Consider the following 24,562-nt stretch of genomic DNA (forward strand, 5'->3'; position numbering starts at 1 on the left):
ATTAGTTAATAATAATAATATAGAATTGATTACATTTTATTAACTTAAATCGTATGGTCGGTATTTGTGTGTTCTAAGAATATCAAAGGATCGATGTCGCCACCTTCAAGGTCATCATATTATACATATTAATGATTCGTACCTACCTATTATTATTAGTATTGTTGTATATAACTGTGAAAAACGAACTTATTATGTCTATATAAATGACGTAGTTAGCTTTCGACCATGCTTGTTCATGATGGTAGTGTATATGGTTTTGTCTAGTTATAAGGATTCCGTTTTAATAATCTTAGAAAAAACTATCACAGAGATTGAATAATTTGAATCTGAAATTGAAAAACTGGGTCCATCAAGAAATCATCAAAAATTTTTATCTTATATTTGATACTCACCCGCTTCACTAGGCTTAAAAGTAAATATCCCCGCTTTATAGCCTCAACCATTCTTGATCCCACTTATCCCATTTTCCTAATATTCGAAGGGATTGTTTTACACAGCTAAAATTGTTTGCAATTTTTTTAAAGTGTAAAATAGTCATAAATCGCTGTGTATATCAGAGAAGATGAGAATTTAGTATATCAGAAAAGATAGCCATGAATTGTTCGACATTTACTATTCTAAATTTTTACAGAAATCTTTAGTTTATGGTTCAAAATGATGATCATAGATGGAGCAACGTCTTTTGTGGAAAATTCATATTCTCTATACGGAGTATTTACGATTTTTTTCTTAAATAATGAAATATTCTGAACCCTTAGAACGAGTGTCGAATATTTACTCTACTTTATACATGTATATGACTAGACTTGTTGTTGTCTGGTAGTTTTACATAACGGAAAATACACCTTGACTGAAGTTCTATATTGTTTGTTTTATTATTTTTATCACCATTTCTTTGACAAATATTTAAAATATTTTTGCTAGTAAAACAAATTTAAGACACCTGAAGGAATTGTGAATTATTAAAATACTTTTTCCGGCTCGAAGTGACGTTTTTGGCGCTCTCGGATTTTGATGGGATGAGCTTATAAGTAAATGAAGTCACTCCAATATGTAACATTTTTCTGACACTTTTTGCCTTCATTCACTCAGAGGTCTGATAATGTTAATATTCGATAAATTGGTTTTCCTTACTCGATTCTATAAAACTATTGTCACAAGGTATGTTCTTTGTCTATATAATGCCTTCAGTAATGAGGTCATTGTCGTAAATGACATATGTAAATATATTATTTATTTATTAATTAAGGTGTTTGTATCTATCTAAAACCTTTAAGATAAGTTTTTCCAGTCAAATGTCTGGAGAACTATTGCATCTACAAATATTTTGTATGCCTTTTTTATGTAAAACTAGCCATGAACTACCCGCTTGGCTGGGCAACTTCTATTTTAAATATAAAGATTATTGTGTTATAACCTTCATATATCGTCACTTACCCTTCATATGTCGTCACTTACCCTTCTTTTGCTCACAATTTCGTTTTACCTCTAAAATTATCAGTGTTTCTCTACTATGCATGTATTATACATATAAACCTTTCTCTTGAATCACTCTATCTATTATATAAAAAACCATATCAAAATCCGTTACGTAGTTTTAAAGATTTAAGCATACATAGGGACAGCGGGAAGCGACTTTGTTTTATACTATGTATTGATTCAAGCCATAAATAAATAGCTAAAACTACCATAAACTTAATAGTTCTGTACGAGATAATTGAAAATAATCTATATTCGCGACCTTTGATCTTGAATAATTTTTTAGCGCACATTATTTTGCAATAAACTTGTCTAGGTCATTTCTTGTATCCAAATAAAGATATAATCCCGGTGGAAAAACTTCACTTAACGCCTTTTAAGCGGTCCTTTTGTCTAATTTGTCTGGGCTATTATTCGAGTATTCATGGAAAAAATGAAATGTTAAACATACAAGCATCGTTGATGATATTTGAAAATTATTAACGAACTTTTCATGCTGTTTGACTGACATATTGAAAGGAAACCTGAGTACACAATATATATAAATTTGTTTATTTAAAATATCATGTTTATATACATATAAACATATAAATAGTCAAGTTTGACGTAAGATGGTATTTTGATTAGCCTTGAAAAAGAAGTTTAGATGTAGCCTGGGTCAAAAAATGCTACTAAAAATTTTTCTCTACCCTTCTTCGATTCGATTTTGATCTATCTAAAAAACAAGTAAAGACAAACAATTGAGGCAATTGTTGAAATACCCTGTATAGAAAGCGTTGAATATCAGTGCTTGCATTTTTTTTTTTTTTTATCAATTTGAAGATCTTAAAAAAAACAACACAATAATGGGGGCCTTTCGGACGCTATTTATTTGGTTTTCGAACTCACTTTTTACATCCTGACGATGCAATTCTCTAAAATTTCAGCCCTCTTTTCGTTTTGGAGTTACCGTGATTACAGACGGACAGACGGATAATCGAAAATGAATTCTTCAGGTGATTTTATGAACGCCTATACCAAAATTTTATTCGTAGCATTAATATTTTAAAGCGTTAAAAACTTGGGACTAAACTTATTATACCTTGATATATATTACATATATACAGGGTATAATATGCCAAATCTTGTCTTTTCCCTACAGAACATTTTCAAACCCCTTTCCTCCTGCAACGAGTCTGGTAAACAAGATAGTTGGGGATTAATTCATTGTTCCTTGAATCGAACAACATAATGTACCATTAATATATGGTTATATGTATGCAGAGAATTTCAATTATGATATTTAAAAAAATAATATCTTCAAAAAACATGTAAATAGTAATAACACCCAATTTAATGGACAAATCAGAAAATTTTTGGGCCGATTTTCCCTGAGGAGTTTAAATTTAATAAAACAAAATAATATCAATCGGTATAAAACAAGATACTCTCATCTAGTACGCATACAACCTTAAGGATCGATATTTCATCATACTCGTATATATAATTAACTATTAATTATTAAACTTTTCAATAATAAGTAAAAAATCCTTGACGATATCTACAAGCTTCGAAAAGTACCATATATAATCAATTAAAATTGATTATACCTTAAACATATGTAAATATTTCTTTTTCAGATATAATTTTCCGTTTTCGTTCCATATCTGATCGACGTTTTTTCTAAATAAAAATAGGTCATTAAATAGTTAAAGAATATTTTCGTGTTACAAGGCTACTAGATAACAAAAAAAAAAAAATGTTTCGATCATTGAAATCGTACGATATAAAAACGTTAGACATTAAAATTTAATTGCAGATATATGAGCAATTATGAAAATTTATATAAATACTTTTTTCCGTTTATATAGTCCATTAGATTAAATATTTTCCAAATAAAAGAAAAGCATATAATATAATAGAAGCATTAAAATTTTTTGAATTTATTTAAGAAATGACCTTTAAAAGACCATCAATACAAAAATAAAAACCATACCTTATAAGCGGGGAGTCCGTGACAGTAAAACTGCACTTAAACGGGCTTCGAAATTTCGCATTTGAATGATTTGGAATCTCGGAAACGACTTCAATGATTTTCATGAAATTTAGTATACAGGAGGTATTTGGTGCGAAAAATCAATCTAGCTAAATTTCTAGGCGTTTTCAGGAAAAACTAAAACATAAACTGCAAAATTTGACTTTTCCTGACATCTATTGGCGAATATATACATATACACTATGTTTGGTTTACATCTTGGCATAGGCATCAAAAAATGCATATACCACCTCTTTCTTATACGCATTGCTTAATATACATACGTACTCTCTCAAACTCGTAGGAGATGTCGTATGCAAAGATGTAAATTAAACATTCAGTATATTCCCAGACTTTATCATATGAAATATTTTATTAGACATAGTATATATTTAAAACTAAATTATATATATTTTGATAATTGACAGGAAAACTGGCGTTCTCGTGTAAGAGGTCGGGAAGCCCTATTATCTGCCTTACATACTCGAGAAGTATTAAATGGTATAGAGTCAAGGGCATCTTCCTTTCTACATTTGCTATTTTCATCAGATAGACATCCACGTGTGTTAGCTGTTACACAGGTAAAGTATTTTATATAACTTATTTATGATTTATTATTAGTGAATTTTTTATATTATTCATTAAGTGATATCACACGCTAGCGGATGACAAAAGTTTAATGTCTTTCGTTTATAATTTTTACATGAATAAGTTATAAAGGCTACCATGCTTTTGGTTTAGTAAAATCCACCAAAATTTTTGGTTTAGTAAAATCATATCATTGCATATCATGCATATCATTGATATGCATTTTATAATTGCATTTTAAATTGACCGTACACGGAGGTTTTTGGAGTCTCTAAACAAGAATATCGTTCATCCTGGGCACCAAGTACCACTGAGACCAATTCTGTCTCGATATTCGTGTTTACCGACCCCAAATCCCCCGAGTAACGACTTTGGACTGATTATATAACGAATTTCTAGAAACTCTAGGAGGCACCGGGAATACCGTTCATCCTGGGCACCACCAGGTACCTCTGATACCAATTCTGTCACGATATTCGTGTTCAGCAACTCCATAAATCCCCAAGTAACGAGTTTGGGCTGATTATATGACGAATGCCTCAAAAACTCCAGGAGGCCACAGGGATACGATCATTTTGTAATAACACAATCATCTTCGTTATGCCATATCTTTCCCTGATTTTTATTTACAATTTCATCGATAAAATCCTTGCAATTTGTTAGTGCTTTTTTGTCCTACCCCAATTAGAAATTTCGGCTAGGATTTTATTAGGTTTGGATGAGGCATTCCGAATTCTTCGTACGAATAAGGCCCGAATTGAAAATGTAACTCACGTCCATCTCACCGTCAAAATAGAAACGCCTAATGTGAAATGCATTCGGAGGCCACACTTGATCTGTAAAGTGATTTTTATGTTAGCGTGTAAATAGATATAATTAATCATATCCATATTTTTATTAAAAAACGTTGCATGTACTTCATATTATGATTGTCGTTTGCATGTTCTAAAAATTTCATATTATTATGACGTCATGGTTTTTTCATAATAACTGTTACGCAATGTTTATGACGAAAAAAAATATGGCTTATTATTATATATTTTTATACTATAATACTTTCTTTTGGGTTTATATTGCTTCGGATACGGAACCGTAAACTCGCACTTAAAATTTCGATGCCACAGACAGACAGGCAGACAGTCACACACACACATAGCGGTCAAACTTAGGTATAATACCCTTTTTTGATTCGGGGGTTAAGAATATTGTGAATTTAATTTTAATAATTAAATACTAGTTATTTTTCTTGAACTATACCCACACACTTAATTTGAATAGCAATGAACTTATCAGTCATACAATTTTATTGACAGTTAATATAAGGTCATTAGCCGCAGTTATTGTCTATCATTAATCGAAGTATATAAAAATAGTTACAAACCCTGCGATGTATTCTAGCTTCCACATTCAAGAACTCATTTTTTACGTTATCCCATATAAAGAATACATTGGTAAAGTAATAATCATGTAAAAAAATAATTATAGGATTTTCCTCAATATTTCATGTTTTAAGAACCCCTAATCCAATTTTGCTGTTATCAGAATTCAAAAAATTTAATTTTGCTCTATCACATTCAAATTTTATCCAATTTTGATAAACCAAGTATGTAATTCTACTAAATTGGGGTCATAGTTTTCAAATTTGTAACTAAAATTAACCTAGCTCTATTAGGTTTCTAGAATGTGGAGTCCTAATCTTGGGTCATTCATTTCAAATATTTGTCAAATTTAACGCCCATCGAATAATTATATAAGATTAGAATTCTTATTATCGTTGAAGTATTCTCTCATACCTAGCACTTCTTTTCAACCTGAAATACCTTTTCTGTATACTTTTTTCCATTTCCTTTCGTATTTCGTACAGATTCCAATCACTTACTTATAGATTATCGCCATTTAACATACGTAATAAAACCTGATAATTTACATTCATTTATATTATTTTTCTAGGAAATTATATCGATGGTCATTGATAGTTTTTCTGTGGAAACACTACAATCCAGATTATCACAAATTACAGCTGGTTTAGCCCGTATTGGTGGTCCAATTAGTATTAAATTATCAACACAATTAATGAAGAAATTAACACCAGCAACAGTAGCTGAACATTTTTTAAATAACCATTCATTGACCGGACGAAGCTCAAAGGTAATTTAATATCTAATTTTTATATTCGCTCCATGCATTAGTTTAGTTATCAATGCAACGACACCGAATGTACGTGCAGGGTTACAGATACAGACTTGACCGAATTCTTCTGGTCCGTAAACTAAGGACCACCCTCGCCTTGCGAAGTGTAAACAACAAGTATCAAGTAAAGCATTCGTAATTCTATGATTGATGATTCTGATTATAATAAATTAAAGAAATTTCTTAAAGAGGTATGCAAGGATTGAATAATATTAGGATTTCAATAAAACTTTCCAAATACATTTTTTGATTAACAAAGTTTCCAAAAATCACAACAAATTTCTAGGTCATCGGGCTTTTAATTATTATTTTATCGTTAAAAGTCGGCTGAAAAAATTATGAATCGGGTATTTCTATATCAAAAAATCTAGAGAGTGTGATAAAAAATTATCTAAAATATTTAGACATTCTTGTAGTTTATAATAAAACCATAAAAATATAAGGTTGTCGATGATATAAAAAATAAATTTTAATTTAATTATGTGTTCATCGAATATCCATCATTTGATGGACAGAGACGACTATAGTTAAAGTATTGATGATTGAAGAGCGATATATATATTATCAAATTTATAAGCATCACTTGCACACAATATATTATATATTTTTGTAGTTGCGTGATATTGTAAAGCCCAAAATAACTCATTACTTGACTGCAAAGCATGCATTTTGTTTATATGTATGTACCGTGCAATAAACCAAAACTTTTTTACCATATTGTAGGTTTACAATCACCTTATCGGTATTATTTAGAAAAAAGTAAAATTAGTTTCTTTAATTTTAATTAATTCTGTTGAAAACTTAAATATACTCAGGCCTGCCATGGATAGATGGCCAAAGTGGTACTGATTTACGGACCTTTCAATTGAACAACTTGCGATGGAAATAAGATTTTCGCAATAAAACGGAGGAAAATTATTATTAAAGAAAAATGTTTTGGCTGTATACTCACCACGTGCTGAATTTGTTTTTATGCTATTGGTAACTTGACCTGAAAAATCCTGTCGTGTTCTATGGAATAAATAATAAAGTAGTTCACACTGACGCATGTAACTTATAAATCATTAAAAAAGTAACTTGTTAATAAATATGTTTTAATTACTATTGAAATTAACGATATTGATGAAGTTTTATGTAAATGAGGAAATAAATACTATTATTTAATGTCTAATTATACTTCTGTTTTAACTTTAATATTATATTTGTTATAATTACTGCCTGTCGAAGTTGTAGAAAGAATTTAATGCTCTGTGTGCAATAGTACAGGAAACTGTGTAATTCTGAATTTGTGCAGAACACTCTTTATTTTAGTAATATACAGAGTGGTCGGTTTTAATATATTATGAATAATAGCTCGTGTTGTAGAATTTAAAGAAGGCCATCATTTTCTTAAATCAGATTGAACCTAGTATTCTAAAAGGCATTCATCAGTTTTCTAAATGTAAAAAATCAAAATGGTTTTTGAAGGGGTGAATTCATGACTTAGAAATTTAAGAGAAAAAAAGGTTTTTCCTTATAAAAGAGTGCATTTCTCCAAAATGTGACGCGCGGAAGCAATTTTGCGCTTAGATTCGTATTCAACACGCCTATCTTTCAACAAGTAAACTCATGTTTCTTTAACAAAATTTGTGTTGACTGGTGAATTTACTCTTGAATTGATACACTCGAGTATCCGAGTATTTTTAACACAATAGGGGATCGGACTCAATTTATTTATCACTTCAGATGAAGAATTCTCATTTCGCGAAAAGAAAAGTGAAGTTGGTAGATATAAACGTTTAAAATTCCTAATTAAACAAAGAGGAAGATACCCACTACTGACGTCATACGTGGGTATCGTCATAGAGATTACATAGAAAACTTTGTTTTGTTAAAAGGAAATGGGCAACCTTTGAATATAATCTTTGATTGCTTATAACTTCTTCGGTTTTTAATCAATTTTAATTTCATTTTCAAATTTTGTCATGGTATCAAGTGTAGTTTTACATTTTTACGGGTAATATGCCCCTATTATTGGCCCATATTGTAAAAAAAAAAACCATTTTTCAACTATTTTGACAATTATAAGTTTGTTGCCAAGTTTTTGTACGTATTGGGTTGTCAGTAACATATACGCCGCAGAAAAAACATCATAGGGTTGTGAACTTACGGTCTAAGAGTGGATTAATAATTTCTAATTTCACTTATCATTATAATAACACACCTTAACAAAATATTCAATTAAGTAAATACCTAATTTATAAAATATAATTAATTAAAATATGATATCAAAATATTTATCTAAAGTTTAGGTAAAAGTAGGTACCTATTTGTATATTATTTAGGTCATTTTTGGGGACGGGTATACCCTAAAAATTGAATGATTAATATGAATAATAATTTAGGGCAGTAGTTCATTAGTTTAATAAAGATAATAGTGGATAATAGCAATAAATAATAATAATAATAATCGAACGTAGATTATTACACGTCCGTTTTGAATCTATCGACAGCTAGGGTAGGTACATTTTACATAAAGTATGTACGTAGTAATAACATACAAATATAATAATTGAGGTTGAATTAATGACATATACAGGGTGCTACAGTAATTCTAAAGCATACAGTTTTTTAACAAGATAAATAAATAAATAACAACAATAATGACATCATTAGAATCCAAAAAATTTAATTTTGCTCTATCACATCTAAATTTTATCCAATTTTGATAAACCATGTATGTAATCCTATTAAATTTGGGTCATACTTTTCAAATTTGTGATCAAAATTAACCTAGCTCAAATAGGTTTCAAGAATGTGGAGTCCTGGTACCGCAATTAAGCACATAAGTGATAGCTAGCGAAAAATTGACATAATAGCTGAAAAGATTGACCCAAAATTTGTGAGTTTCAAAAAAAATTCCAATAAGATCGGATCAAATTTGCCTGTGTTCTCAAAAAATCGAATTTTTTAACTTGATGACGTCATCAGAATCCAAAAAATTTAATTTTGCTCTATCACATCCAAATTTTGATAAACCAAGTATGTAATCCTATTAAATTTGGGTCATACTTTTCAAATTTGTGATCAAAATTAACCTAGCGCAAATAGGTTTCAAGGATGTGAAGTCCTGGTACCGGAATTAAGCACATAAGTAATAGCTAGCTAAAAATTGACATAATAGCTGAAAAGATTGACCCAAAATTAGTGGATTCGAAAAAAAATTCCAATAAGATCGGATCAAATTTGGCTGTGTTACTAAAAAAAATATTTAAGTCTGTTACACTCTGTACAATATTAAGTTTATACTTTGATTCATAATAATAATAACAAACATCACACATTAAATAATATTTATTTTCATTTTTAGGTCAAAGAAAATGCATTGCAAATTGTTATATATACAGTATTAAAATTTCCTAGTACAGAATTTAATGTGGCATCATTAGCATCCCGATGTGGTGTTAGTGTAATTGACAGGAAACGTCGTGTACGGCATGCATCACTTGAACTACTTGCATTATTGGGACAAATTGGATCCGTTGGATTGGTTGTGGATGCAATTCAAACAACATTCAATAATATTGAATATAAAACAAAAGATGAAGTTTTAGAAGCTATACGAGCTAGGTATATTATACAGGATGCTTTTTTAAGTTGACATTAGCTTGATAACCCGATAAATAAATTTAATCATGGAAAATGCTTCAAAAAGAAAATGTTAATCATCTTATATCGGCATCAAATTCGATTTTTCTAGGTTCAATTAAAACCTCACTCTGATACATAACTGACAAATATTAGATGATCGCTTTCAATTAGAAAATTGTAAAAGTTCTTTATATAAATACGCTTACATTGAAAAAAATCGAGAAAATCGAAAAATATTTTTTGTCTTCGGAATCCGATGAAACATGGTAATTTTGACCCAAAAATTACAAAAATCGGGTTTATTTGAATATTGGGAGAGTAGTTTCCGAGATAAACGATATCTTGGATTGATTTCTGAAGATTTCTCGAAAACTATTAGCCTAATCGTTAAATAAACCCGATTTTTGTTTTTAATGGGTCAAATTAACCTTATAAACTGAGTTTTATCAAATTCCAAAAGAAACAAATTTTCTCGAATTTTTGGAATTTTTTTAAGGGGTAGTACCCCTTTGAAAAAATCGAAAAACATTTTTTGTCTTCGGAATCCGATGAAACATGGTTTTAAGGGTAATTTTGACCCAAAAATTACAAAAATCGGGTTCATTTATTGATTGGGAAAGTAGTTTCCGAGATAAACGATATCTTAGATTGATTTCTGAAGATTTCTCGAAAACTGTGAGCCTAATCGTTAAATAAACCCGATTTTTGTTTATTGTGGGTCAAATTTACCTAATAAACTGAGTTTTATCAAATTCCGAAACAAAAAATTTTTCTCGATTGATAAAATCGAGAAAATCGAAAAACATTTTTTGTCTTCGGAATCCGATGAAACATGACTTTTAGGCCAATTTTGACCCAAAAATTACAAAAATCGAGCTCATTTGATTATTGGGAGAGTAGTTTCCGAGATAAACGATATCTTGGATTGATTTCTGAAGATTTCTCGACAACTATTAGCCTAATCGTTAAATAAACCCGAGTTGACAAAGACAATAAAGGTTATTGTCTGTGTTAATTAATTAATTAATTTTAAGATCAAAGTCTAGTTTCAAGGACTTTGAAACTAAAATTTCTCTCTTGCCTTTGACAACTATTTTTGACTACAGCACCTTTTGTAGTTACAGTCTTTTCTTTTGATCAAATGCATAATGATATATTTTTAAGTCGCATTTCCTCCGAAAGCTAACGATTTTCGAAAAAATGTAATTTCTTTATGAGGAACAACTTCGAATTTAAAGTGTTATTCTATCAATTACCTTTTAGGATCTAAGTTGACTATTAAAACAGCCGGGACAATTAGTCCCAATCAGATATCTAAACATGATGTCCCCCATCAAACTCTGCAACTTTTGTTTAAGATATTTTTGAAATGGACTATGACTGTAAAACGAGCCATAGTAGATTAAAATGGTCCGCCCTGTATGATACCTTCTTGGGTTTTCATATTTTTTGACTTAAAATTCATTTGAGATTCAGTGAACTCAAAAAAGTTCTTTTATCTTAAAAACTTGGAATACATGAAAAATCATAAATTTATAACTATTGTCATTTTTTTTAGGCTATCACGTAAACAATTACCAGCAGCCGATGAAAATTTCATTGTTACATATGCACCGCTAACAGACGCAACGGGTGCAGACGTCGACTGGATATATGCTGGAAGTGGATCTATGTCACCAAGTTCAGCGAAAATGAAAGCAAATGCTATTTATAGGAGTAGATTACATTCAGCTGAACCAATTTTTTTTCATACTAGGTACATGGCTAATATTATTAGTAATGTTGTCCTTGAAATGTTTCTAGTTTAAGAGGCGACTGTAAGAACTGAACGGTATCAAATATACTTTTAGAAAAAATACATAACGGGTGCTAAAAGACATTATTAGTTTTTATGGGAATTAAGTTTCGATTAAATTAACTGAAATTTTGGAAAATAAGAACACAATCTTCAAGAAAAAAGTTTAACGTCTATACTTGGCAAGCGCTGATACTACATATACAGGGAATCCTTAAAAGGTCCATACGCTCTACCAGTTACAACTCAAAATAAGTTGATTTAGCTAAACTTGCCTTAGTACCAAGTCATTGTGAAGCTCCTAAAGTTGAAATTTTGAAATCGTTTTTTGTCCTATCGCTTATGTGCCTTATTCCGGGACCAGGACTCCATATTCTTGAAAACTGTCACAGCTAGGTTAATTTTGACTACTAATATGAAAAGTATGGCTCAAATTTAGTAGAATTACATACTTGATTTATCAAAATTGGCTAAAATTTGGATATGATAGAGCAAAATTAACTTTTTTGGATTCTGATGACGTCATAAAGTTCAAAAATTCAATTTTTTTGATAACAAAGGCAAATTTGATCCGATCTGATTGGAATTTTTTTTGAAACCCACTAATTTTAGGTCATTCTTTTCAGCTGTGATGTTAGTTTTTTGCTAGCTATCGCTTATGTGCCTTATTCCGGCACCAGGACTCCATGTTCTTTAAAACTGCCACAGCTAGGTTAATTTTGACTACAAATTTGAAAAGTATGGCTCAAATTTAGTAGAATTACATACTTGATTTATCAAAATTGGCTAAAATTTGGATGTGATAGAGCAAAATTAAATTTTTTGGATTATGATGACGTCATAAAGTTCAAAAATTCAATTTTTTTGATAACACAGGCAAATTTAATCCGATCTGATTGGAATTTTTTTTAAAACCCACTAATTTTGGGTCATTCTTTTCAGCTGTGATGTTAGTTTTTTGCTAGCTCTCGCTTATGTGCCTTATTCCGGGGCCAGGACTCCATATTCTTGAAAACTGTTACAGCTAGGTTAATTTTGACTACAAATATGAAAAGTATGCTCCAAATTTAGTCGGATTACATACTTGGTTTATCAAAATTTCCAAAATGGTACTTTTTCTACAATCTTAATACAATTTTGTTTGTATTATTCTATATCATTTACTTTATTTATTATCAAGAAAATTTCGATTTTGAAAGTTAATCAGTTCATTATGCAAAATACTCCAGTATCATTTAGGAGAGTAATGAGTTCCTTAAAAATATGTTTGCTCGGAAACGTAGAGAGAAATCAATACTTTAATTTGATACTCTATCATTTGAATAAACTTAAAAAGTTAATTTTTGAATATTAATTAATTTCAAAACTCTTTGTTACAGTAATGAAAGATATGCAAATCCTTGGGAAGAACCAACTGCCATAGCAACAAACAATAATGATAAATACCAAAATCGACCACGTACTACTGGCTATAAGGTAAATAATAACAAATAAAATTTATACACTTGCCATAAAAAATCACATTTTAGAAACCTTTAAATTTTCCGAAAATTTCAGACAGATCCTAGAAAAATAGTTGAATCGAGATCAACTACATCATAGCTCATTCAATTTCATATTCTTATTCTAGTTTTTTGTATCAAACACTGAAGCATAAGTAGCCTACACGAGAAAAATTTGTTAGAGCATAGGTCAAAACCCAATTGACCTATGTTGCTCACTACGAATTCGACCTCACTTTTTACATCCTGAATGCGCTGTAAAAATTTCAGCTTTATATCTCTTTTCGTTTTTGAGTTATCGTGTTGGCAGACAGACGGACAGATGGACAGACAACCGAAAATGGACTAATTAGGTGATTTTATAAACATCTATACCAAAATTTTGTTCATAGCATCAATATTTTTAAGCGTTGCAAACTTGGGACTAAACTTAATATACCTTGCATATTACATATATGCATGTATAAAAATGCATATACTTTTGAAGTCATTTATTTATTTAAATAATCGAGCAACCCCCTCCCTAAAATTTTCAGAATTTATTTAGACTTAGTTCAACTTCTCAAAAAATCAAGCCTTTTATTTTAAATTGTCCTGGTGTTCGTACATGTATCCTTGATAAAATTTTCTACAATTTTCCCTGAAAAAAAAACCACAAAAATTCTTGGAGGAGGGACGGATAAAAAGTAAGTCCGTTTTATGACGTATGAAAGTTTTAAGTAGAAAAAAGATTCTACATAATTATTATTATTACTTTAAAATGTAAATTAATTTTATATATTCAAAGTAATTACCTTCAATTTTCATTGTTTCATATTAATTAATTTAAATCTACCGCTTCTTTTTGAAGAAAATACTAATACTGTATTACCGATTGAAAAAGTCAACGTTGAGTATATATTGATTTTGCGCTGTCATCGATAATAAAAAATTAAATTATTTTTTAAGAACTTTTGTAATTGAATTTTGAACTTTATGAATTAATAATAAGGTAATGTCAAAATAATTTCCCCATTTTTTAAATTTATAACACGGAATGCATTTAAAAATCAGGTTTATTTTTTCATTTTTTATTATGTTAGGTTGAAAGTTAAGCAGGAGTATCCTAAAAGTATCTGGTCGTGACTTTGGGGAGCACGTGACTTTTTTATCCTAAAATGACGATAATTGTATTTTTAGTAGATACCTCAGCGTCTATGCATCAAAGAGCTTATTTATATGGCCGAGCATCAATATTAGATGCTGCTAAAAACGCTGTTGAGACATTCATTAAGGTTCGTCAAAGAATTCCAGAAAGCAGAGGAGACCGTTACATGCTGTTAACTTTCGAAGAACCCCCGAATAATATTAAATCCGGATTTAAAGAGAATTTAAATACTTTTAAGAATGAATTAAAGAATTTAAAATGTCTAGAATTGACCACAATTGGAACTGCTTTAAAGAATACATTCGATGTATTGAATTTAAATCGCATGCAAACGGGAATTGATACATATGGTCAAGGTCGATGCCCATTTTACTTAGAACCATCTGTGATTATTTTAATTACTGACGGTGGTACGATGAATGACGGTGAATTTAATTTACCAATGCATAATTTAATACCTGGTGCAGAACTTACTCGTGAACCCTTTCGATGGGATCAACGTTTATATGCTTTAATTTTACGATTATCTGGAACACTAACTTGTGAACGAGATATCGGTCAAGTTCCAAATGATAATTCACCTATTCATGCAATGTGTGACGTAACTGGAGGTCGTTCATATTCCATTACGTCACATTTAGCTCTAATGCAAAGTATTGATAATTTAGTCCAAAAAGTCCAGAGTGGTGTTGTTATAAATTTCGAAAGATTAATTTCCGATCCAAATAGTGAAGAATCCACATCCGAAGATTTAAAATCATGTCGTAAAATGATATTTGTCCCACGATCAGCACAAAAAGGTTTTGCTGTTGGTTTTTGGCCAATACCAGAATCATTTTGGCCGGATGTGAATTTATCGATTTTACCACCAAGATATGCACATCCAAATGTTCGATTCAAATGTATCGATCAAGAACCGATGGTAATTGAAACTTTACCCTTCGATAAGTATGAATTAGAATCGTGTCCCTTGACACAATTTATTTTAAATCGAAAACAATCCACAACTTGTTGGCAAGTATTTGTCGCAAATAGTTATAAAAATTCTGACGTCTGTCATCCGTTTGGATACTTAAAAGGGAGCACAAATTTAAAATGCGTGAATTTGATTGTAATGCCCTATAATTATCCAATTTTGTTACCGTTATTGGCTGAAATTATTGAGTTACGTTTTAAAGCGACATCAGAATGGAATCAAAAGTTTCGTAATTATTTAGGACAAATGCCATCATATTATGCAGGACCATTACGACGTGCTCTTACCCGAATGGGTTTTCCAAGCACATTGATCACTTCATTAATTCCCGAATCATACGATACAACGTTAAGTGTAACCGTTTTGAATTATTTGAAAAAAATTAGGAATCAAGCAAAATTTGAATTTGATCGTTTATGTAATGAAATCTCACATAAACAACAGACCGGGGAAATACCTTGTGTTCGTGTGCTACCACGTCGTGCTCTAAACGACTCTAATTTATTAACCCATCCTGATTACCATCAAGGTTGTTTTACGGCAATGCACGACGAAATAAACGAATTTGGAGGATATGTTGTAGCGTTACCTGCAATCGAATCGAATATTAATGTAAAAAGCTTTCGTAATCCGTATACAACAAAACGTTCTCAATTACTCGAGCAAGGAACCCGAATGCGAACAAATTTTTTACAATCTTTGAATCGGATTAAATTGAATGATGATGATACTGTTCATAGTTTACGAATCAGTGAAATGGGTAATTATCAAGAATATTTAAAACGTATGACGTTACCATTACGGGAAATTGAAGCAACGCCCGTACGACGTCATATGTTTGGTAATCCATTTAAAATTGATAAACGTATGATGGTCGATGAAGCTGATATTGATTTAGTTGGGGGAGCATCATATAAGTCTGTTAAACGAAATAGTACTGAATCGGATATGAAACACTTACCAATGAAACGGAAACCAGGTCCTATTCCAAAAAATTATAAATATGAACCAAGTACTAATGACAAATTAGACATTAAAGAAATTTCTTTAGATGATTCTACACCGGAATCATCATCATCGAAAGATAATAGAGATAATAAAAGATATCCCCTAGAAAACATTCAAAATAAACTTTGTTCACTTGGAATGATTTCCGATAATAACCTCAATAAAGTAAATAATAATAAAATTAATCAAAGAAGAAATTCGATAAAGGAAGATATTGATTCTAATTGGGAACATAATTTAAAAATAATACGAATATTAATTTCCGATATTCGAAGACCTGGCAAAAATTATCAACGATTGATTGAAAATTTAAAATTATTGAAAGGTGAATTTCGTATTCAAGAAATAATTATTAAACAAATATTTAGAGACTGTTTACGATTTAAGCGTGCACATTTAGCACGAGAAGTTATGAAATTTCTGCAAATACTGCGATCACAATCTGAAAATGTTTAAGGTCATGAAGAAAACAACTTTTCAAAAATTTACAGTCAATTATTCATATAATAAGGAAAGTGTAACTAAAATATGAAGTCATTCCTGTTCTGGGTTTTCGTGAAAAACGATGTTAGTAGTTAATAACGATGTTTAGGTTCATAACTAGAGACCCAGAAAAGACAATTTTACAAAAAACAATGCAGTATATTTATTTAAGACTTATAAATAACTGTACCCATTTACAAAACCACGAAGTATAGATACAAGGAGTCTGAACGTAATGTTGAACGAATGGTCTCAATTTAGGGGACCGATAATAATAACATCGGTACGTACTGAATTTTTGCGCAGCCAGTGGTAGAAAAGAGAACTATGGTCTGGGTTTATTATTGTGTACAAGCATCGGTACGTCCTAATTTCTTCCGAAGCCCGTGGCAGAAAAGAGAACTATAATCTGGGTTTATTATTCCTGGTATCTACACTTCGTGTACAAAACATTCCTGTTTATAGTTTTTGAGATATTTACCAAAATTATCGTAAAAATGTATGAAATTTAATTTGATTATGTTCAGCTTGGCAACGTTGCAATGTGTTCAATATATGTCATAGTATTGTCAAAAAATAATTTGATTAAATAATAATATAATTGTAATTTTTTATTAATTTAAATATAAAATAATTCAATTATAATACTTCTTTTTGGATATGTTGCCACGTGAGAATATAACTTTGTTTGAGACCTGCAGAGAAAGAAATAGAACTGACAGACTGAGACAGAACTTATTTCTATCTCTGTCTTATCGAAGACAGCTATACGCGCCTATCTGATTTGATTTCTCTCTTCTGAAATTAACCCTTTGGGTGGCGACATTGCAGCTCTATTGTATTATCTCTATGGTTGCTACACAATATACTATTTTAAATCATATATTCTCCGCCTTTTTTATTTACGGAAATGGTTTTTTTTTCTTGACGAAAGTTAGCGAAAGAAATTTTTTTCGATTTATATTGGTTGGAGATACCTACATTAACGTTGACCTTTAACTTTTAATGACCTTAATATAAATGCAATCTATGTTTTAATCAACAAACTAATTAAATATTTTTCTCATTAAATTTATTTAAATAACCAAGAATATACAATATGCGATAACATATCTTTATGCTATGTTTCAAATTCAAACGTCACATTAAATGCAATATCGTAAAAACTTTTGATTCTAATGAAAATTAAAAATAAATACTTAATTTTTGTCTTTTGACCCCTTCTAAGACTCCCTAGAGTATAATAATCGATCGATACTGGTCGTATAGCAAATCCTCTCTATAACACTAAAAGTACTTTCAAATGTTTTATAGAGAAAGTATTGAAATTACTTGAATATATGTTATAGTTATAACACTTAGAATGGTTTAATGCGTTTTTATTGACATTGAGATATATTGGTATTGAAATAACTTAGATCGAATTTTCATTGCTTAGAATTAGTAATCGATTTTCCAAACTTAAGAGTAGGTACAGTTTATTGTAAACAGCTCAATTTGGGTTAAAATTGTCAATCAATGCTACCAAATTTCAACCGGGTACGAATTTCTGTACCTTCACTATATCAATACACCAAATATATCAAGGTATATTAAGTTTAGTCCCAAGTTTGTAACGCTTGAAAATATTGATGCTACCAACAAAATTTTGGTACAGCTGTTCATAAAATCACCTAATTAGTCCGTTTTCGGTTGTCTGTTCGTCTGTCTATCAACACGATAACTCAAAAATGAAAAGGGATATTAAGTTGAAATTTTTATTGCGTGCTTAGGGCGTAAAAATTAAGGTTGAGTTCGTAAATGAGCAACACAAGTCAATTGGGTCTTGGGTATAAACCGTCAGAGATAGAACATAAGTTTAAATGTAAAAAATGTTCCTCATAAAAAAATTAACAACTTTTGTATGAAACATTTTTTCGTAAACATCACTGTTTACCGTCGAGGGCGCAAATTAGGTGCAAATTTTTTAGTATTGATTATATGGGAATATCAGTTACATGTGTCTAACTTTTAAGTCCAGTGAAGCGGGCGAGTATCAAGCTAGTAAATTATATTTTTTTGTAAGGGGGGTCATTTTAGGACATCTAGATACGCCAATGTAAAAGATCTAACGATTACAATCACAAGCAATAACTGACTTAATAAGTAACATTTGTAACTTAAAAAGTAACATATCATTAGAGTATAATACATTTTTATTATAATAATTATGTTATTTGAAAATAATAATGATTGATTATTATTTTGTACCTGCTACTATAAATTTTATTTTGAACTGTAAATTCTCATCAATTTTTTGTTGTTGCGATAATGCCTTAAGATTATTATTAGCGCTTTAAAAAAACTATAGCATACAAAAAATATGAAATTATAGCAAAAAATGTAAAAAATTCACATTCACAATATCATTAGTAAAAATTAATTTTCAATCAGATAAATAGTGACCTCAATGATCACGTGACTATGTTTATGACGTCACGCACACATCGGTAAGGTAACGTAATATATTGTATGAGTTTATGGGATTTTACAACAAGGTTAAATGTAGGTTAAAAGACAGTAGATTTTCCAATTATTAACTGTAAACTACAGATATGGTTTAAGGATACTTTTTTTTTTACAAATATTTCCAGTTACGATGTAGATACGGTTAATTTTCACTTGGAAAATTTTGCAGAATCCCGTTTAAAACATGCTTTTGAACGTAAAAGTGCAGGCTGTCGGTGGGTAATCCGGTAGGATATTGTTTAAACTAATTTTTTTTAAACAAATAAGGAATATTGACCGAATTCCTTCGGAAAATCAAATGATCATGGTCATGTTTGATAGCTTGGAGAGCAATTAAATACAATATTTATAATCTTAAAAGGCCCGGTTCTTCTTAAAAACCAGGTATCGAGAATCATCAAATAAAAAACAGAAACTTTCCTTTCATTCCATGTCCAAAGGTTTTGGTATGAAAAGGTACTGCTTATAATAAAAGAATTTTAACTATTTTAGCTATTATGCCATTAAAAACTAAAATCCAACGTTAAACTGGCGGCGTTTTTTGCATAGGTGGGATTGCCTTTTTGCATGTGACAGTTTTTATGCATGTCCACGAAATACGAAATACTGGAGTAAATCTAAGCAAAAAAAGGCTGTTATATGGATTAAAAGTTCGAGCAGCGAAACTTTGGGGTTTTTCTTTTCACATCAAAATAAGTATTTTTTGAAATTTTTTACTTTCCCGGAGTGGTGCAACATGTTTAAAAAACAAAATGGCGTCAAAAATGAAATTTTTTTCAGAAATTTTATCATTTTTATTTTATATTCGCAAAAGGAGACATCGGTGCATATCCAAATTTGGTAGGTTTGTAGTCCATGTTAAGAACTACTCCTCATAATTTTTTGGTGGGGTTTCGCCCCTTCCCCTCCCAGTTATACATATATGTATACATACATATGGTAAAACAGTTCATTTGACTATAACTTGAAAAATATTCGATTGATTTTAATGAAACTAATATCAATAGTAGGTTTTATTACTTACAACTTTCGGTTAAAATTTTAGCGAAATCCGTTTAATAGTTCGGCCAAAATTTCCAATTTAAGGAATTGTTTAAAATGGCTGCCATTTTATGCCATTTTGTCCTACGAGGTTAAATTTTTTTTTAAATTGTAGCATTTTTTATTATCTTTCGATTTTATAATAAGTGGCTTACCCGTAAAATGACTCCTTGATCCATATTTTTGCGAAAAACGGAAAATTTAACACTTTCTGGAAATAATGGTAAGGGGGGTGTATGGACTGGCTTTGGGGGTTTTTTTTTGCTTTGGCATGAGAAAACTATTTTTAAAAGAGGTCTATATGGTTTAAAGCAAAATTTTTAAGTTTTAACCCCCGCGCTGTAAGGGGGAAGGGGTGTATGAAATAAATGTATCTTAAAAGATTTTAAAAAGAGGTCAAAATAGTTTAAAATGCTAAAGTAACCCAAAATTTTAGATGCTTTTATTAATATAGCACTTTTTACAACATCCACCCCTTCCCCTCCCGCTTTCATATTTTTTGCAAATTCAAAATTTTTATGACGTATAAAGGGGTTTTTGGGGTCGCTGATCTCGAATTTTGCAATAGATTATCAAAAACAATTGTAATATTTTTAGGGGGTGTACTTATTTGGGCCAAAAGTTCGAGATCAGCGACCCCAAAAACCCCTTTATACGTCATAAAAATTTTGAATTTGCAAAAAATATGAAAGCGGGAGGGGAAGGGGTGGATGTTGTAAAAAGTGCTATATTAATAAAAGCATCTAAAATTTTGGGTTACTTTAGCATTTTAAACTATTTTGACCTCTTTTTAAAATCTTTTAAGATACATTTATTTCATACACCCCTTCCCCCTTACAGCGCGGGGGTTAAAACTTAAAAATTTTGCTTTAAACCATATAGACCTCTTTTAAAAATAGTTTTCTCATGCCAAAGCAAAAAAAAACCCCCAAAGCCAGTCCATACACCCCCCAAACAATTATTTCCAGAAAGTGTTAAATTTTCCGTTTTTCGCAAAAATATGGATCAAGGAGTCATTTTACGGGTAAGCCACTTATTATAAAATCGAAAGATAATAAAAAATGCTACAATTTAAAAAAAAATTTAACCTCGTAGGACAAAATGGCATAAAATGGCAGCCATTTTAAACAATTCCCTAAATTGGAAATTTTGGCCGAACTATTTAACGGATTTCGCTAAAATTTTAACCGAAAGTTGTAAGTAATAAAACCTACTATTGATATTAGTTTCATTAAAATCAATCGAATATTTTTCAAGTTACAGTCAAATGAACTGTTTTACCATATGTATGTATACATATATGTATAACTGGGAGGGGAAGGGACGAAACCCCACCAAAAAATTATGAGGAGTAGTTCTTAACATGGACTACAAACCTACCAAATTTGGATATGCACCGATGTCTCCTTTTGCGAATATAAAATAAAAATGATAAAATTTCTGAAAAAAATTTCATTTTTGACGCCATTTTGTTTTTTAAACATGTTGCACCACTCCGGGAAAGTAAAAAATTTCAAAAAATACTTATTTTGATGTGAAAAGAAAAACCCCAAAGTTTCACTGCTCGAACTTTTAATCCATACACAAGGCGTAATTTCACTCTACTAAAATGAATTAGTATTCAATGACTTACTATTTTTATAAAGTGTATCGCCTTTTAAAATTAATATACCTTCATATTTTCCAATTTTCGTTATTTATAGGTATTTCGTTAGGAATATCTATTTGAAATTTTTCACAGTCATAGAGCGTGATAGATCAGATTACTAAAAATTGAGAAATAAGGCAGATTCTTAATATTTCGCCTAGCGCCAGAGGCAGTTAGAGATATCGAAGAAAATGGCTTAGAATAATTTTTTATCGGTATCGGTTATTACAAGTTTATTTTTTTAATGTTATAACTAGTGTGCTATGGAATGAAAAATGTGGACAAATTGATAGTTTTAGCTATCCAAATATTTCAATTAACTTGTAATAATTTTGAGTGTAGACCAAAATAAATAAAAAATTAAAAGCAACTTTTTCTAATGATTTTAGAGAGAGGGTGTCTTCATCTTAATAAGAGGGTGTCTTCATCTTATGATAAGATGAATTATATGATATGGTGCCTTCATCTTATGATAAGATGAGATAATATGTGGGTGTCTTCATCTTAAATGCGACACATTGTATGTGGGCTATCGTAGGAATCGGGTCATCCTTGGTTCCACTACCTTATCAATGAAATATACTTATTTTTTAAATACTTCACTGTTCGGTTGCGATCAGGTATTAAAATATCTACAATTTTAAAGTACGCTACTGACAATTGTTGACTTTCTCATACCACATTTTCCATAATAATTTTGTAAAGGAATATAAAACACAAGCATTTTTTGGCACGCCATGTAAAATTATTTACCAAGTTAGGTATTATACATAATTTAGACTATGTATAGGTGTAGGTATATCTACACATAAGTATATACCTATACTTATATAGAAAAAAATAGAATTTTCTTCTATTTAATGATCGATTATTAAGGGAAAAAAAACCTATCCAAACCGAACCACAAGTGGTAGTATATAAATATCAAATCCAATTATTATTGTTTAACTTTTTGTAACATTATACTATATACCATTTGATTCTGCAAAGTGTTTAAATAAACATTCACTCATTTTGAGGTAGAGATCTCAGTGAAAGAATCTCCGAAAAAATCAAAATGCATATTATTGGCAGTTTACGACGACGTTTATTTCGTATTATTACATATATTTGTTTAATGTTTGCTACAATTGTGTTAGTTGTTATATATTTTGATCCGACAAAACCGCGTAACTCTCAAATTATGTTGGAAAATTGAAAGAAAATGTAAATTAAATTTTTTTTAAACATGTGTTTTTTTTTATGTTGATTATATATTTTTTTTATCTAGGACAGTGATTAATGATTGTTAATTTATTTTTAATTGCGTGTACAAAGAATTAATTTTTCACAAACGTTTAAACATAAACGTTAAAAGTTTAGTATATTTAGAAATAGCAAATAATAAAAACAGTGAGTGAAAACAGTTAATACAAGGGAAAAATGAAAAAAAAATTTAATTTTTGTTAAAATGTTACATTTGATCAATTTTAAACTTGAACGAGGTGTGTATAAAAAGTGTTGAAATCTCCGGTTTCTTAGTGGAAATGAACCATTTATGAAAAATTTATAATATTAATTGATTTAAGAAAATTTAAGTAAAAAGTATTTTTTGTAAACTTCTACAGGGGTGCAGGGCCGTAACGAGGGTATATAGCGCCGGTGGCAAGTATTTAGATTGCGCCTTATATATATCGGGATCGGCTCTAACAATTTTGGTGAAAATTCGTATACTGATAGTATTTAACATAAGAGTAAATTGGGGAGGTAGCCATAATCGTGTCATTTTACCTTAAAGAGTCTGTACATTTTATTGATAAACTTTTTAAATTTATTCAAATGATAGAGTATTAAATTAAAGTATTGATTTTTCTCAACGTTTCCGAGCAAAACATATATTTAAGGAACTCTTTATTCTCCTAAATGATACTGGAGTATTTTGCATGAGGAACTGATTAACTTTCAAAATCGAAATTTTATTTTACAATAAATAAAGTAAATAATAATACAGAGTAATACAAACAAAATTGTATTAAAATTGTAGTTATTATTAATACATCCGCTGTTCATTAATTTTGGAAATTTTGTTAAACTTAGTATGTAATCCTACTAAATTTGGGCCATTCTTTTCAAATTTGTAGTCAAAATTAACCTAGGTCTAATAGGTTTCAAGAATATGGAGTCCTGGTCTCGGAATTAGGCACATACGTGATAGCTTGGGAAAAACTGACATCACAGAAAAGAATGAGCCAAAATTAGTGGGTTTCAAAAAAAATTTCAATAAGATCGGTTCAAATTTGCCTGTGTTATCAAGAAAATCAAATTTTTTAACTTCATGACGTCATCAGAATCTAAAAAATGTAGTTTTGCTCTATCATATCCAAATTTGATCCAATAGATAGAATGCCATTTTAAATTAGGGAGTAGCATCATTGGTATACAGTCATTTTCCTTGCAGCGAAAAATGGCTAAAAGATCTGAATAAATGCTTTATTTTTACATTTTTTGAGATATTTGAAAAATCGATGATGCCTTAGCAGATCTATGTCTTTCACTTCCTTAATCACTTTG

The 24,562-nt window shown here is 30.1% G+C and overlaps 1 protein-coding gene across 1 annotated transcript in view; it reads left to right on the forward strand.

Moving 5' to 3' along the window:
• The window catches only part of LOC123295835 (TOG array regulator of axonemal microtubules protein 1), a 55,680-nt gene that overhangs the window by 14,492 nt on the left and 16,626 nt on the right, over nt 1-24,562 (forward strand). Inside the window, exons 6-10 of the mRNA XM_044877297.1 lie at nt 3,925-4,077; nt 6,035-6,232; nt 9,624-9,883; nt 11,463-11,660; nt 13,079-13,175. Coding sequence (XP_044733232.1) covers nt 3,925-4,077; nt 6,035-6,232; nt 9,624-9,883; nt 11,463-11,660; nt 13,079-13,175 — 906 coding nt within the window. The remainder of the gene's footprint in view (nt 1-3,924; nt 4,078-6,034; nt 6,233-9,623; nt 9,884-11,462; nt 11,661-13,078; nt 13,176-24,562) is intronic.

Source organism: Chrysoperla carnea, chromosome 3 (assembly GCF_905475395.1).
Source record: "Chrysoperla carnea chromosome 3, inChrCarn1.1, whole genome shotgun sequence".
Classification (NCBI taxonomy): Eukaryota; Metazoa; Arthropoda; class Insecta; order Neuroptera; family Chrysopidae; genus Chrysoperla; species Chrysoperla carnea.